The sequence below is a fragment of the Triplophysa rosa genome, linkage group LG1, assembly GCF_024868665.1.
Source record: "Triplophysa rosa linkage group LG1, Trosa_1v2, whole genome shotgun sequence".
Classification (NCBI taxonomy): Eukaryota; Metazoa; Chordata; class Actinopteri; order Cypriniformes; family Nemacheilidae; genus Triplophysa; species Triplophysa rosa.
In genome coordinates this window covers 15,119,884-15,135,559 of record NC_079890.1, presented here as the reverse complement: position 1 = coordinate 15,135,559, position 15,676 = coordinate 15,119,884, and the positions used below count along the sequence as shown (strand labels likewise).

At 39.4% G+C, this 15,676-nt stretch overlaps 2 protein-coding genes across 2 annotated transcripts in view; one reads left to right on the top strand and one right to left on the bottom strand.

Moving 5' to 3' along the window:
- On the bottom strand, nucleotides 1–10,501 carry copb1 (COPI coat complex subunit beta 1). Its single transcript, XM_057350435.1, has 23 exons — nucleotides 10,375–10,501; nucleotides 8,814–8,935; nucleotides 8,268–8,414; nucleotides 7,934–8,163; nucleotides 7,681–7,850; nucleotides 7,480–7,594; nucleotides 7,306–7,398; nucleotides 7,060–7,197; nucleotides 6,858–6,977; nucleotides 6,663–6,770; nucleotides 6,400–6,546; nucleotides 5,497–5,642; nucleotides 5,225–5,321; nucleotides 3,800–3,960; nucleotides 3,592–3,712; nucleotides 3,261–3,488; nucleotides 2,967–3,146; nucleotides 1,728–1,872; nucleotides 1,535–1,654; nucleotides 1,302–1,447; nucleotides 1,111–1,200; nucleotides 877–1,032; nucleotides 1–332 (listed from the first exon to the last, which is right to left on the bottom strand). Exons 3-23 carry the CDS (start codon nucleotides 8,356–8,358, stop codon nucleotides 273–275), a joined length of 2,862 nt encoding a protein of 953 aa, XP_057206418.1. The 5' UTR covers nucleotides 8,359–8,414; nucleotides 8,814–8,935; nucleotides 10,375–10,501; the 3' UTR covers nucleotides 1–272.
- The window catches only part of pde3b (phosphodiesterase 3B), a 48,344-nt gene continuing 43,061 nt past the window's right edge, over nucleotides 10,394–15,676 (top strand). Inside the window, exon 1 of the mRNA XM_057350308.1 lies at nucleotides 10,394–11,425. Within this exon, the coding sequence (XP_057206291.1) occupies nucleotides 10,523–11,425 (903 nt within the window). The 5' untranslated portion in view covers nucleotides 10,394–10,522. The remainder of the gene's footprint in view (nucleotides 11,426–15,676) is intronic.

Here is a 15,676-nt window from a genome sequence, read left to right as displayed (position 1 = left end):
TCTCGGTAAATGGTGTGCAGTGTTTATTGAAACAAATTACAGATTAACAGGGCCAATCCATTTTAGACCAGTTAAAAAGAATCTTGTTGGTAGAAAATGTCAATTAATCCCCTTCGGACATATTTTGCGGGATTGAAGATCCTAGATCTTGGCGTCAGAGCACAGCAGTCTGGAGAGACAGAAACAAGCAATAAAGACGACGAGACAGGAGCAACCATACAGCTTTTTAGTTGAATCTTGCCCTTTTCCACAATAGCCTCAGTCTTTGGACTTTAAGATGCTGTCTTCTTCTGGGAGAGGTTGATCTTGTCGCCCAGACTCAAAGCCATTCCCTATTGACAGAAAATGACATTTTATACATTATTCAGTAATCAGATACTTTCATTAATAGGAAACTCTAGCACTGACATTTGTAAAAAAATATATATATATTCTTGACTTTGTCACTGAGCATTCAAAAGCAAGAACATCACTTAATTAAATCATAGGGGAGGCTCAGTAAATCCACTGAAAATGAAGTTTGATTTTTTGTCACTCACAAAACAGATCAATAATATCACTGATCTCTAGAAAAAAGTTCATTTACAAATTCAGTATTGCGTTTCACCACAGTCATTCAACACCCTCATTAAAACATTACTATACAGCAAAATCGCCAGTGTTACAGTATAAAAGGTCAAATTAACACTCACAGTGTATATATAATCCACACTATCGAAGTGTAAAAAACAAAATATCTGTTGAAGTCAGTTGATCCTGCATTGTCTGTTGATCCTACATTCAATGTTTACTGTAAACATCCTAAAGCTTTATTATTGTAATACAAGTGACAAAAATCCAGTGTTTTTGTACTGCATGGGTCATCTGAGGCATTACCTGGCTCTTGGCACGGATGCGAATGTGACCGTTGACTGGGGCATCGGGACCCATGTGGATGGGCTTCTCAATGCTGACGTTTGCAAGGGCATCTTCCCCAAATATAGAGCGGGCGTACAGGTTTGCCGCCATAAAGCCACAGATGCCAGAAAGAGCCTAATGCAGAAAATAAATTCATGCTAGCTGCTCTATGCAACAAAACATAAACATACTGATTCCCTTCGAGTAATGTACCTTCTCTGGGGTCAAGCACTTCATATTGGTGGACTTAAGGATGTGTTGAAGATACTCATTCAGTTCTGTGATGTTGGTGTTGACGGTAACCTGTGTGGACACAAAACACACAAATTCCAGACATTGCGAATGACAGAGCACCGATTAACGAAACTGTTATTTCCAAAGAATTTCCCAGTCCCCAGACTTGCCTTGTTCTCCCACTCGAACTCAGCCCACATCTGTCGGAACTCCGCGTCTGTGCAGGAGGCAGGCTGGATGTAGTCCATGATATCTATGTGAATGTCGCTCAGCACGACACAGTTTCTGTCACTGGCTGCTCCAGACACATCATACACTGCAAAAAATTGTATCCGATTTAAAAATAAAATCACACTTCTGCATTTGTGCAAACAAATATGCAGGTTCAAATCATTTTGCAAACCTATGTTTCCAAATATGATCCCGTTCTCTGTGGAGGCCACTTTTACATTGGCTTTGATGTTAGCAAAGTCATGAGGAGCCAATGTGAGAGGAGATGGTTTCTCAACCAGTTTAAGATCACCTGGGGGTAAAAGACCGTGTTCAGTATAACAAGAACCGAAAACAGACAAAAACCGATGAAAGTACATTTGTACCAAGTGTTGCCAGCTCCAATGTGCAGTTCTGTAGAGTGTCGCTAGTCTGATTAACAACCAGGACATCTAGGACGATGTCGTATTGATTGACATGGACGTACGCTTCTGCATAGACTGGATCCGAGAAACCAGTCAACTGCGTCACCTGGAAGAAAACAGCAAATCTGAGTCTATAAGCTCAAATGGTGCAGCAAGACCCATGTATCTCAATGATAAAATATATTATAACACAAGACTTTGGAATACTCTGATTGGACAATTGTGCCATCGGACGGTCTGGCATTGCTCAACCACCATACATCCAGGGATTAAGTGATATCAGACTCATCCAGGGTATTTTACTGGTGTTACTTAAATGTTTCACTTAATGAAATAAGAGCTAATATTTAGTCTCCAGTCAATATTTTGTGTTCAAGTACACATGGCAAGCAGCCGTGAAATAAGAACATAATGTGCAGTCAGACGGTCACTGATTAAAAAACATTGTCAGGGTGACACACAGTAATGGAAAAGTAGAGATTCACTACTTGAAATAGCCGGGACCCTACAATTCTAAACCATAGATGCAGAAAATCCCACTATAGTGTTTGGATGATGTTACATGAATGAAAAAATGCAAATACTCTTGTCTTTTGGGGTTGGGGTGGTTGGAGTTCCAGTTCAAAATGAACTCCCTGGACTCCCCCCGAGACCCCCTCCATTTCCAGTGTTGGGCAAGCTACTTGGAAAATGTAGTGAGCTAAACTAAAAGTTACTTTACATTAAATTAAGCTTCACTACACTAGAGCTACCACCCTGGGAAAAGCTAAGCTTTTGTTGACGCTACCGCACTACTTGATCAGAAAAAGAGCTTCGCTACTGAAAAGCTATTTGATTCAGAAAACAGCGACGCTACCACCACGCTACTGAGAAATGTAGTTAAACTAGTAGCGTCATTACTTGTAGCGACGCTACTGTCCATTTCCTAGGTGATACTGATGAATTTTGTGACATTTTTGTCATAGAAATAATCACCTTTAAATCAAATTCACCATTAAAAACACCATCTGAATGCTGGAAATATTAAATTGTGAAAGGCTGGGAATGCGCAAAACGTTCTGTTTGATATGAAATTTTATTCAGTGAACCACAGCGCCATCTGGTGGTGACAAATTATGCACTAGAAATAACCTTTCAGATTATGTTAGCCTTGAGCAATATAATCACAAAAATATGGCAGATTAAAACAATTCTATAGACCTTGTTAAGTTTGGAGGCCAGTGGGTCTGCGGCCTCTTTTCTCTGAGTGTTGCCCATAGCGGCCAATAGACTGAGTTGGAACTGGTCCTCTTTGGATGTCATCTCATTCTTAGCTGTGAGCTGCATGAAGGAAATGGGGTCATCTGCCTGAACCGTCACATTACGCTTCTCAGACTCTTTCTGTGAAAAACAAGAAATAAAAAGTTGATTGATAGTAATTGAGACACGCATCATCTCTTGAGTTCAGCCACTACCTGCAATGAACAAGGGGAAAATAGAAAAAGAGTGGTTCACCTTCTGAGAGAGTTTCTCTTCCTCCAGCCTGACAGCAAGCATATGGGAAAGGGATCTCCGGCACTCCTTGTTGAAGATATCATTCATGAGGGGTGAGCATTCGGACAGGACTTTGAGGCACAGAGAGAGGCGGTCCACATCATCATCGGTGATGGGTTTCTTGGGTAGAGAGGTCTTGCCCAGATGGAGGATGGTGGCCATGATCAACATGGCTTCTGCAACAAAAGCCTAAAAGCAACAAAATAACATTCGTTGTACCTCATTTGGAAGTTGAATCAGATAAACATTTCAGTCATTGCTCACGGAATAATCCTTTTTAAAAACAACATACATTTTGTCTTTTCTTGTCTTCGACGAGGGCGACATAGCGTAGGGCCACTTTGGTGAGGGTGGTGGCCAATGAGGCAGCAACATAGAAGTCGCCATCCATCAGAAAACCCCTTAGTGGAGGCCTAAAAGAACACACAAATGATATTTTAGAGATGTAATACAGTATAAAGGACACGCTTTGTAATGTGTCAGTAAAGGGGAATAATCACCTGTCCTCTTCTTTCTTTGATGGTCTGGAGGTGCTGAGAGCACTTTGAGTGACGTAAGTGCCCATCTCTGTCACCAGTTTAGGAGCTGGAGCGGCAGTTACCTCCTCCTCTGGTTTCACCTCGCCAGCCTCCTTCTTCAACTCGTTCTCCACGATAGGGATCTGAATAAGAAACAAAACACAATTTAAACCCATCTGACGTTTAAGAGGACCTAAACATTTAGTAGTCTCGCGGAGACCTTTCATACTGAAGGTCGGGTAACAGCTTTCATTGGCCAAGGCCCGCCCAAGAGGCCATATGATTGACAGATAAGGAAGCCAATCACGTTTTTCTTTGTGCCACGTCATGTTTAGAGGCGTGAAAATTTCCCCACAGTAGCAGACCGGTGTACATTCACAAACGTGTCAAAAGGTAACAGCAACAACATTGTTTATGAGTTTATGCCATGACCCTTGAATACTTTTTGGAATTTCGCGTTTAGTCGATCGTGATGAATTCTTATTGCAACCGATGTACACACAACAGCTTACTTCTTCAATCAGGTAGCTTCCTGTTATTTCCAGGCGGACCGTTAAAGAACGCAACACGCACGTCTCCTGGAAATCCTGTAGAATTTAACCAATCGGATGACGACTTTGAACACGCTGAAGTGTTTCCAAGAAATTGTGCCTTATGCATCAGACGTTCAGCCATTGGTCCGTTGGTCACGTCTGAGGCTGAGACTAAACATTTAGTGACATCAGCAGTGGATGCTTCCAAGAATCAGTCATGTAATTTAGAAGCACTTGACTGCACTCAACCATATTTTTTCAGTCATGCATCTGTATTGGTATTGGTTAAGGCTTCTGTAGTCCTTGTTGTAGAACTGGTTCATTTTTTGCTTGAGTCTAGTTCAAACGAGTGTTCACTAGCAATATTCAATCATTTAATTTAATATTCAATATTTATAATGATCAAACAATTCATATTAAGATAATAATGAAATAACTTTAAAATATTTAACAACAAAGTTTCTTCCCATGGATCTTCTGCACACTTGCGTAACCTCATTACGCAAACAGGAAAATGTTTCAGTCTATTTCTCTTTTTATTTGCCAGACACTGAAACCCAGACGAAGAATTAACATCCGTTACAATGGGTTTTAAAAATGATTTATTCCAAATTCTGTGACATTCTGCACCATACAGTAAATTCTGCTTTTCTGCCTGGATTCTGTGTTTTTCGCATTGCAAAGCCTAATGGACACATTTTATATTTTGAAAAAATATTGATCACATTTGTTGACATGTACTTAAGACAGCTGACTGTTTACACATATACCAGACATGCTGCATATTGCGTTTAATACCTGTCTGTAAATGAGGCTTGCACCCAAGACATTTACCCTCTATTACTCTAATGTATTTGTTGATGTGACTACACACCTCTCCCAAGGATCTGCGCACTTCTGTCATCACACTCTGGATGTCTTCTTTAGTGCTGCAGTATTCACCCAAAATCCACAAAGCTCCTCTATAAATCCTGCAACGCAAAATGGCCTTGTTTAAAATCACTCCAAAAAGTTAACATAACTCTAAACAAGACGTATTGTACCAGATCGAAGTACTATAAAGAGCTCAAGCATAAAACACCAATTAATTTTTAATACAGCAGATCTAATATGTAATTGGATTTATTGAACCGCTACATATCTTACTTGACCGTCTTGATAGTGTGGAAGACCTCTAGCATCTTCTCAATGATGAGAGGTCTAAGGTTGTCGAACCTTTGAATAGCCTCCCGCACAAACTCCAGCACATCAGCTGCGGCCGCCTCATTTGTGTCACTCAGGAACTCCATCAGCTGTGGTCACATACAAACCACAAATATGTCCATTTAAGAATAAAGATGACAAATTACAAGATAACTAACTTTGATGATACAACATAACCCTGAATGCAATTTAAGTCACTTTGAATAAAATCCCATGATATCAAATTGATAAATGTAAAATCTAAGAGAGCTGGGTGCATTAAAGTGATACTTCATCCAAAAATGAAAATTCTGTCATCATTTACTCACCTTCGAGTTGTTCCAAATCTGTATAAATGTCTTTGTTCTAATGAACACAGAGAAATCTATTTGGAAGAATGCTTATAACCAGACAGATTTTGCCCCCCATTGACTCCCAGGAACATTTACTTTATCATTTTTTTGTTCTGTTGAACCCAAAAGAAGACATTTTGAATAATGTAGGACAGCAAACAGTTCTGGGGCATTTTTGACTACCATTGTCATTTGGGGTGAAGTATCCCTTTAATGTAACTGGTTATTACAGATTACATTATGGTTACAAAATAAAGTTGTCCCTGGTCAAAACAGCATTGATGAACATAAAAAAAGATACTTTATATTTTTACATTCTACTGGCATCAACTCTTTATGACTGAGGTTTTCCTGTTTCCTGTACTATGCATCAAATTGTCTTGTACAGTATAGACTTTAAATGCAAACACACAAACACTTATAATGCTAAATGTATTTGACCATGTTTTTAAAATATCACATTTAAAAGCTAAACAAAGTAATAGAATGTTTAACTGTTAGTGTGTAAACGTACCACAGGGATGACGCTGGCTGCCATGTCAGGGAAGCGCACGCTACACGAGTGCAGTGTACGAACTAGCAGCTGCCTGTACTTGTCTGTGTCCTCATGCTCGCTTACATTGTTGGTTTTGATAACTTCTTTCTTCAGCACTATAACCAGCTGAAAACAAAACAATCCAAAAGTAAAATCAGGTGGACTTCAATAATCATCGCTCAGTGCATAAATGTGTATGTTACAAAAACGACAGCAGTTCAAAGGCTAATTGTGGCACACACCTCCTCTACATTGCGGGACGACACCAAATCCAGGGCCAACTGCAGGGTCTTCTTGCGGACCTCAAGATCAGGGGTGGTCAAAACCCTCAGAATATCCATCACCAGGTCCTAAGAGCAGACAACAGAAGCATGAGACTCACTGAAGAGGTTTGTTTGTGAAGTTAATAGTTCGCAATGAGGTGAAGAACTGCGTACCTGCAGCACTCGTTCATGTGTTGGGTGTTCCTTCAGCTCGATGAGTCGGTCGAGAACGATGAGCTTGACGTTGTTATCACTCTCTTTAATGATCAGATCAATGTAGCACTGAGCAGCAGCCTGACAGGCAGATCAAATGTTTTTAGATATAGCCCCAAGTGGTAATAGTTAATGGAAAAAAGCCTGTTGTCAGATGCTCTACCTTGATGGCTGTGGGAGCGCTGGATAGAGTGACCAGTGTGCCAGCTGCTTCATATTTAACTGCAGGACTAGAGGACTGCAGCAGGTTATAGATGCAACGGATGAAGCGAGCTCTCTCTGAGGGGTTGGCATGACAGACCTGAGCAACGCGTGGATATAAATATAATCCGATTATGATTGCTGTGTTTAATACCACTAGATAAAAGGCAAACCTTAAATATATAATTGTAAGGTATAGATGTGTCACCTTATAAATCAGTTCCACAATGACAAGCTGTAGAATATCTCCAAAAGTATGCACTTGATCAATACAAGTGCTAAGGTAGTCCAGAGCTCTATCCTGCAAAATGCATTGAATATTCAGTTTAGAGATTCATCCTTACTCTTCCATGAGTTTTGAATCTATAGTCCGATTGCGTACCTGATCTGCATGAATCAGCATCATAAAAGCGTTTCTCTTGCAACTGGCATCTTTCTCATTCACAAGAAAATCATGGATCAGCTCTGGGGCATCTGGGATCAAATGCTCAAAGTTTCTAAAGAATGAAAAAACATATTTCTTGTTAGATGTTCTCACTTGTAGCTTAGGCTTGTACAAACAAAAAACAAAACGCCAACAAACCTGTAGATAGTGTAGATGGCCAGAACTGCATTGCGACGCACGTAGCTGTGACGATGCTCCAGGCAGGCACGGATCGCGGGCATGAGGGGCTCCAGCAGCTCAGACTCCTTCAGCTTGCACAGGAAGCGCAGAGTGGAGCCACGGATGAACTCGTTGGGATGCTGGAGATCCTAAAGATGAATCGTACAGATGGCATATTTAGGCTTCCTAACAATAATATATAGAACAGACTCGCAAAGAGTTTCATGCCTACCTTTCTATAGGCATCACAGACCAAGATCATCTCCTGAAGAAGTTTGCCATCAGGAGTAGTTTTGGGAACAATCTCCCAAAAAACTAGTAGCAGTTTTTTAATCGTGTGATCCTGAAGGGGCAGGACAAACCGGATGATGGTCATTAACAGCCCTGGAAGTTTCTCACCATTCAGGATCATGATGATAACTTTCTTCAAAGCCTCGGTCTTGGCTTTGATCTCCCCCTTTTCTGTTTTCACAAAAAGAGAAGCAGAGGTGCATTTTACAGATAAACGCATGCCTTCAATTTTGAGAAGTCTATTCACTACACACATTTCCACACTGTAGCATTACCTAAATCAGCTTTCAAGCTGACTTCTGATGGTGGTTCAGAGTCATTGGTGACATTGATGAGGGTGTAACACACATTCTCTGCGGCTGTCATGATGTCAGCTTCTTCCTTCACGAGACTTTACTCAGAGAGAATGTCTATGAGGTTTCCTGAAACACAGATTAAATCAGTAAGTTGATTACAACAGATGGAAACCAGACATTGGCTATTAATGTAACGTTACCCAATGACAGTGGTAATATGATGATGCCAACACTAAAAAGTAAAGTGGCATGAATATTGCACGATTGTGTGCAGATATTGTACCCACGAATCGTGCCATGTTATATCATTATGCAAATTTAACCGACAACACAGTTTATGTTTGTTTCTGCTTGCGTGGTAAGTCGTTATCACTGCTGCTAACGTTACAGTATTAGCTAGCAGGCTCATCGTCTGCGATGAAAACTAACACAGACGATCGGTGATTTAGTGTTCGAGGCGGCTCAAAATAACAACACAAAGCTTTTGCATTTTTGTACTTTACTGTTAATGTGGTGCTGTGTTACCTTTATAACAGGTCTCAGGTATTTCTCTTCTTCTGTATGCTCATCCGTGTCTATCGAAATCCTGATCCTTCCGAGTGACGTGGAACCCAGACCGACTTGGCCACATCAATACTACCGCGCGCCTGAAGGGACAAAATACACGACGCGTTTCGCGAACTTGAAAAAATATATTAGGTAAATATACTCTAAAATGAAACCTTCTCCTCATTAGGTTATCAATTGGCATAGCAATAAATATTAATGCATTGTGAATTTTAATATAGAAAATGTATACATTTTAAACGCAAAAAACAATAAAGTGATTTTGAAAAAGGTTTAGAATAGTCTAGGTTTGTCCCTCATGGTGTTATGTTATTAGATTTGTAAAGTTAGTTTCAATACATTTAACACCCATGGTGCTAAGTGCACTTACTAATTCCCCTATTAAAAATACATAAATTATAATAGTACTTTTTTAAATTATAAATCTGTTTAAAAGAAAAACTTCAGTAATATTAGTAGCTGACTGTAAATTCTACAAACGTTCATGGTTTATGATTCAAATAAAATACACAAAATAAAAAAATGGATAAAAGCATTTGCAAAATGCATAAATGTTACTGTAAAGAATATGTACACCTCTGTAGCTTTTAGAGGTACAACATGACTGCCATATTCATGTAAAACAAACATTTACTAAATGCACAAATAGGATGTTCCATGGAAAAAGTCTTGGAATGTGCTTGAAAATACCAGTGTGAACACAATCATTATTGTCTACACTTGGGCATGGAACCATGAAAAAGCACTTAGCAGGGTTTGCAATACAGGTCTAATTCAATGAATTATAGCCAAAAACCAGCGTCTACAAATGTGAAAATAATGAAAATGTTTAACATCATTTCTGGCCATAATTGTTTTTGCTCATTAAAATGGAACAAATAGGTCCTATTTTAACACGCTCATATTTGGCCCTTTCATTTATTATGGGCCCAAGCCTGACAGTTTCCCCATCATATCAATTAATAATTAGATCTTTGTCAAAAATCCAGCATATCAACAAAGGTTTTTGCTTTTTTGTATCTTTGTCTTAAAATGCCCTAAACGTGTATGGTAAATTTGGATGAGTTCTCTTATATATTTGTCTATATTAGTGACCTCTTGTGGTGCTTGAGCATTTGACCAAAGGGGCCTCTGAGCTTCATGAAAGCCAGACTTAATGCTTAAATAATCGATACTATTTACGTTACTGCCTAGTGACCTACCAGTACAATGCTGTGTTAGAATTCTCTGTATAATCGTACCCCCAAAACAATAAATGTGACATAATGTTTAAACGAGATACCACATTCAATTTCTATATATTTCTATGTTTCTAATAAAATGTCTTATTAAGATGTCATTTTTACATATTCATACCTTTCTAGCATTGTTTTAAATGTCTACAAATAAGTTAGTTTACCAAAAGCGTTTGCAACGTATACAATTCAGGAGGCAAAGCGCGCACGAGTCATTGTTACAAATTGTCGCACCTAGACGGCGACATAGAGCTCGAGCCTGCTAAAAAACAACAACATCTCACCCTCTTTCCCTCCTGGCCAAAATGCCTGAGCACGTTTGAGTACGTTGAGTGACCATGCAGCGCGTTCGCCGTCATGTAGTGAATCGTTGACCCGCCGAGGATTTATTTCGGAGGAATGAAAGTTTAAAAAGCGTTAAAGGAGGACAACATGGCTGTGCGGGAGGAAGGAGAGGTTTTGCACAGTAAAATCAGACAGCACGATGGTGTTGTCGGCAATGCAAACAGCGCGGAGGGCTTCAGGAACGGCTATGTGAAGAGCTGCGTCACTCCGTTAAAACAAGACCCTCCGAGGAGCTTTTTATTTAACGTCTGTAGGTTTTGCGACGGGGATATCCTCAACTCCAAACTGTTCCGCGGCTCGGCTCCGTATGTGGGAGCGCTGGCGGTTTTGGCGCTCTCCTTTTTAATTTCCAAGAGCTTTCAAAGTGAACGCGGCGTTTCGGAGCTAACGTTACGGACTTTTCTGTTTGATTTCTCCCAGTCCATCAGCCCTTTATTTAGCATAGGCTGCGCTTATTTCTTCCTGACCCTTTATCTGAGGAGGAAAAAGAGGGAAAGCAGCAGCTGTTGGCTTTTGTCCTTACCAGCATCATGCTATTTGGGGGATTGGATGGTTTTGCGCTTTTTGCAGTGGGGAGAAGAGCAGCATCAGATGCAGATGATGGGCAGGTTGCTGTTTGTGTTGGGCTGCGTGGGTCTGCTCACTCTTATCCCCTCTCTCAAACTCAAACACAGCGTCCTGATTCTGGTGTTCGCCAGCCTGGTGTGGCTGCTGTCCCTCACCAGCCTCGGCTGCCTGTCTCCGTCTCTCAGGCCGGTGCTGGCGTGTATGGCGGGGGTCTCCGGGTCTTTCCTGGCGCTCTGTTTTGACCGCTATTACCCACCGAGGGAGACGGCCAACAGGATTCCCAACGCGGAGGAGAAAGTTCCCGTGATCAGACCGAGGAGAAGGTCCAGCTGCGTTTCTTTAGGAGAAACGCCAAGCAGCTATTATGGCAGTTGTAATAAGATGCCCCGCAGACCTTCACTGCCGTGTATATCCAGAGAACAGGTAGGGACTGTTCACCAGCACATACATTGATTCTCATTCATCATCACACGCATCGCATTCTGAGGTAAAATCCTTATACTGATACTCCATCACAATAGTGGTGAAACTCGTGATACGGTCCACCGCACAACTGCAATACTAATATAATAATATTACACTCCTACATTAATATTACAGTCCTGAAATAAAACATGCAGTTTGAGTCTACTCAAACGTACACCTCAGCAAAAGCATAAATTCCTGCAGTTTTTATCATGATGTGGCAATGCATGCGTATTGTATGTACTGTAATGTATTGTTTGTTGTTTGGCCCGGTCTCAATGTAGGTCAGTAACCTGTCGCCTCCAATACGTGTTTATATATTATATATATATATATATATATATATATAAAATAGGGATGTGTTATTGTCTTGTTTCTTTATTTTGAACATTTCATTTTGATCTCCACCGCGTTCCGTCGAACAAGAAGTATTTAGGCCTAGTTGTGTAAAGTTCAGGTTGTCTTCGTGTTAAGTAACATACGCTTCGAAGTTACACAGACATTTAATTGAAATTTCTGTTTACAGAAGCATACGAGCTCTCGTTATCGTATGAAACAAGTTTCCAATGATGTGAAGGAAAACATTAGACGCTATTGGTGGATTTTTGACCGATGAAAACACTTCTAAAGTTGGCCAATAGTTGTCCCAGTGTATTCGCCCTACATAACGTTAACGTTTAACGTTTTTAAAAGTTTGCCATTGTTTGACTTGTTATGCAAAGTGAAACTTGTGTCAAATAAAAAAAACGTTTTCGAAACATTTAGCCACATGCAATTATGATTTGTAAACACTTTACATATGATGAAAAGCAGAGACATTTAATACCTAAACAAATAGAATATGGTGCTTGCAGCTGTTTGCCATTTTTAAAAGACAAGCCTTTATTGCTCTAAAAAGTCAGACCTGTTTTGCTGTGTAAACAGGCTGTCACTTTTTTCTGGGGGTTTTTAGCAACCACCCTGTCTTATTTCTACATAAGGCGATATTCAAGTGAATTTAAAAAAGAGAAATCAAGTACATTCAAAATACACTACTAAAGATAAGTTCAATTCCTCTCTGGTTGCTTGCACATGAGTCCATTCACTTTGTGCTTCAAGTGGGTTTGAGACTGAATGAGTGCATTGTTCCAGTCATGCTCATGAATTGAGGTTTTAATGTGACCAGTTTCAGACTTTTAAATTAAGCACCTGATCCCAATGAGCAGCAGTATTAGTACTTCAATTCAGATATTCTATGATGTCTGTTTTCAGTGTTACATCATAACTATAAAAATTATGATTGATTTTTGAAAGAGTGATGATGATTAATATATCTAACGTCTTTATGATGCTGTAATGGACTGAAGTGCTAGAGTTGTTAGAATATAATTTTTATGTTTTGCTATCTTATACATTTTTTGTAGAAATGTACATTGGGTGTAGTAAATGAATTCTGCTCAGAGAAATTATGCCGTCATCTGCTGGAATTATGATTTTTGTATTGTGACGTGTGCCACTGTTTGTCACGTTTTGTTTATATGTATTGTTTATTTTCTTTTATTTGACTACCTCCTTGTACACACCTTGAAAGTGTGTGAGATTATCATCAGTCATCATCAGTATCGTATCAGTTCTGAAACAACGTCACAGGCAGTCTGAAGTAAACCGAGGTTACTTAATGGAACGGCAGCAATTCAGTGCTGTGCAAAAAGACTGACTTTTTTAATGTAAACAATCTCTTTGTGCTTTTATTTTTACAGCAACGGTGTGAAGTGTGTTTTTTATTTTGTCATGTTCCGGTCAATGCTTTGTGTCTCACGTGTGGCCTCATGACTTTTCTACTTGCACAGAGTGAGAAACGGCTCCAGTCCTCTCTTTAAGCCACCTGTGACTCATTGCATTTTCAGCCCAATGTTCGTCACAGCCTGAGCTGTGTTTAGAACCCATGGCAGGATTATAGCGCTTTTAAGATGGAACGCTGTATGCGGTAGACAGACTGTTTGAAATGTTTATGTGTCTTGGATCTTTAAATCGGTTGATAATCAAAACAAAGCCCATTCACTTTTAACATGGTGCGTGGAGTGGTGATAATATTCTGGAGACGCTGGTGGACTGGCTAAGCAGCAAAAAATGTAATCTATAAGGAGCATGGCAATGACATTAATATCACAGACTTCCACGAAGTTTATTTAAAATACAGGTTTGGCCCATTATATGTGATAAGACCCTTCTGGAGTTAAGTTAGCTCTTCAGTTATTAACAACACATTTGCATACATCTTTAAATAAAGACTATGCTTCCTAACACTACGCCTTTGTAGACAAATATATCAAGTCAGGTGGTGGCTGTTTTTTTTTAGAAGTCACCGGTTAGTAAAATCGGTTTTGTCAGTGTAGTTATTGTGCCCGGAAAACTCTTGAAAAGGAGTCATTTAAAGGATGATTTTCCATTCAGCAAGTACTGGTTTATCTGGATGTACTGAACCTTTAAGAAGGCTCAGCTGAATTGTGAATGATGTATATGCCAACCATACAAACAAACACAACCAACATTGGCAGACAAGCCAAGAATGATAAAGGGCATTATTATTAGTTGTCAAAGGATTGTTTTGCTAAGGTGGTGATGACGACTGTCGTCTTGTTTTATTTGTCATTTAAGTGTATGTGGATTTTTAAATGCACTGTTACTCATGATGAATGTCCTTGTGTTTCTAGCTATTAGTTTTGGTAGTTGTCAAAAACGTAATACAAGGTAAATCCTAGACATCAAGCACCAGCACGAAGAACACTGCATGTGTTATATAACAGTGAGCTGGCTGTTGGATATATTGTTTAATGTCTTTGATCTTTCTCATCTATCATTGTTCAGTTGAAACAGTGGATACACTGAGAGAGATTTTTTTAGGTTGTGACCTTTTGTTTTCAGTCCATTGTCTAACATCTTTACCTACGCTAAAAAGGGCAAAAGGACACTGTGAACGTAGGGCTGAGCAGTTAAAAAGCTATAGCGTTTCATTTTTTAAAAGTTACTATATCAGTGTGTGTCCGTAGATTTAATGTCAGTGAAGTTGAGGGAGTTTTGAATGTGGACAGATGAACATGATTAAATGCTGTGTTCTTCTAGTTCGTTATATGTGTATTATGTGGTGAATGTATGTTGCATTTATAGGCTAAGAGGCATCAGTGGTGTGGTGGTCTACATGTCGTCTCTTACGTCAAACAGAAAACTAAAAAAGGGAAAAAGGGGTGTGTATAGGTGTGGAACAGTAATGGTATCGCATAGCATGTAGCCTACTTTGATTTATGCTCTATACTTCTAAAAATATCTATACTCTTGAGTAAGCTGTCTTTAACAAACCTAACCTAACAAATTGGTACTATGTTGTTTACCAGAGTAATGGTCACTCAACAAGCTAACCTTCAACACCTTTGACTGTTCATCGCTTGGATTTTGACTCTGTGATTCATAAAAGGTCCAAACCAAGATTCTATGATCGGAGAAATGGTCAACAGCACAACATAAACTCAATTTCATTGTCTTGGAAAATGAACCGCTTGATTTTCACAGCATGTATATTTAGATGTTCTCTCGATTTCCCTGCTCTAGCCGGATATCATTCTTATCTAGCTGATGAAGGCAGCGTTATTTTAATACATTTATTAAATAACTAGTGCAGTTTTGGGCATTTTGTGATATTGTGTATATATACAGTAGAATAGGCGAGGGGGGAAAATGGGAGCAGATGAAAAATTGGCTCTGTTTTGAGGATTCCGTGGAGATTTGGTAGGCCAGGCTCTGACTTCTTTATTTCGAACTTATTTACTTATTTAGAGTGGTTTAATAGTTACATTTATCCACTTATGTTCCCTCTCATTTTTGATTATGCCGAGCAAAATCTAATTCTACAGGACCGACCCTTCAGTCTCGTGAGCGAATATACACAATAATTATTCGAATGAATGTAGTGTACAAAACATCTTTAAAATGTCGGAAGTTTGTGGTCACACGCACACAACATAGAGGAATCGTCAGTAATATTTTGTGCGTACATTTGTAAACAGCACTGCCCTTTGAAAGTAGTTGTTTTGTAGCATTATAACATTTCATTAATATGAACAATTCTTTCTTTTATTTCTTATAATAAAATAACAAAGGACGATGATTAAGGAACTATTTTGAAGCCATTTTGAGGAAATCCAGTTTTCCCCATTAGAACAGTAAGATTGAATG

Excerpts from the sequence above, each read along its gene's own strand:
- copb1 (XM_057350435.1), bottom strand. The coding sequence starts at position 8,358 with ATGACAGCCGCAGAGAATGTGTGTTACACCCTCATCAATGTCACCAAT. Across the intron at positions 7,595-7,680 it reads GCCATCTACACTATCTACAG|AAACTTTGAGCATTTGATCC; the intron begins GTTTGTTGGCGT and ends TTCATTCTTTAG. Across the intron at positions 7,399-7,479 it reads TGCTGATTCATGCAGATCAG|GATAGAGCTCTGGACTACCT; the intron begins GTACGCAATCGG and ends TGCATTTTGCAG.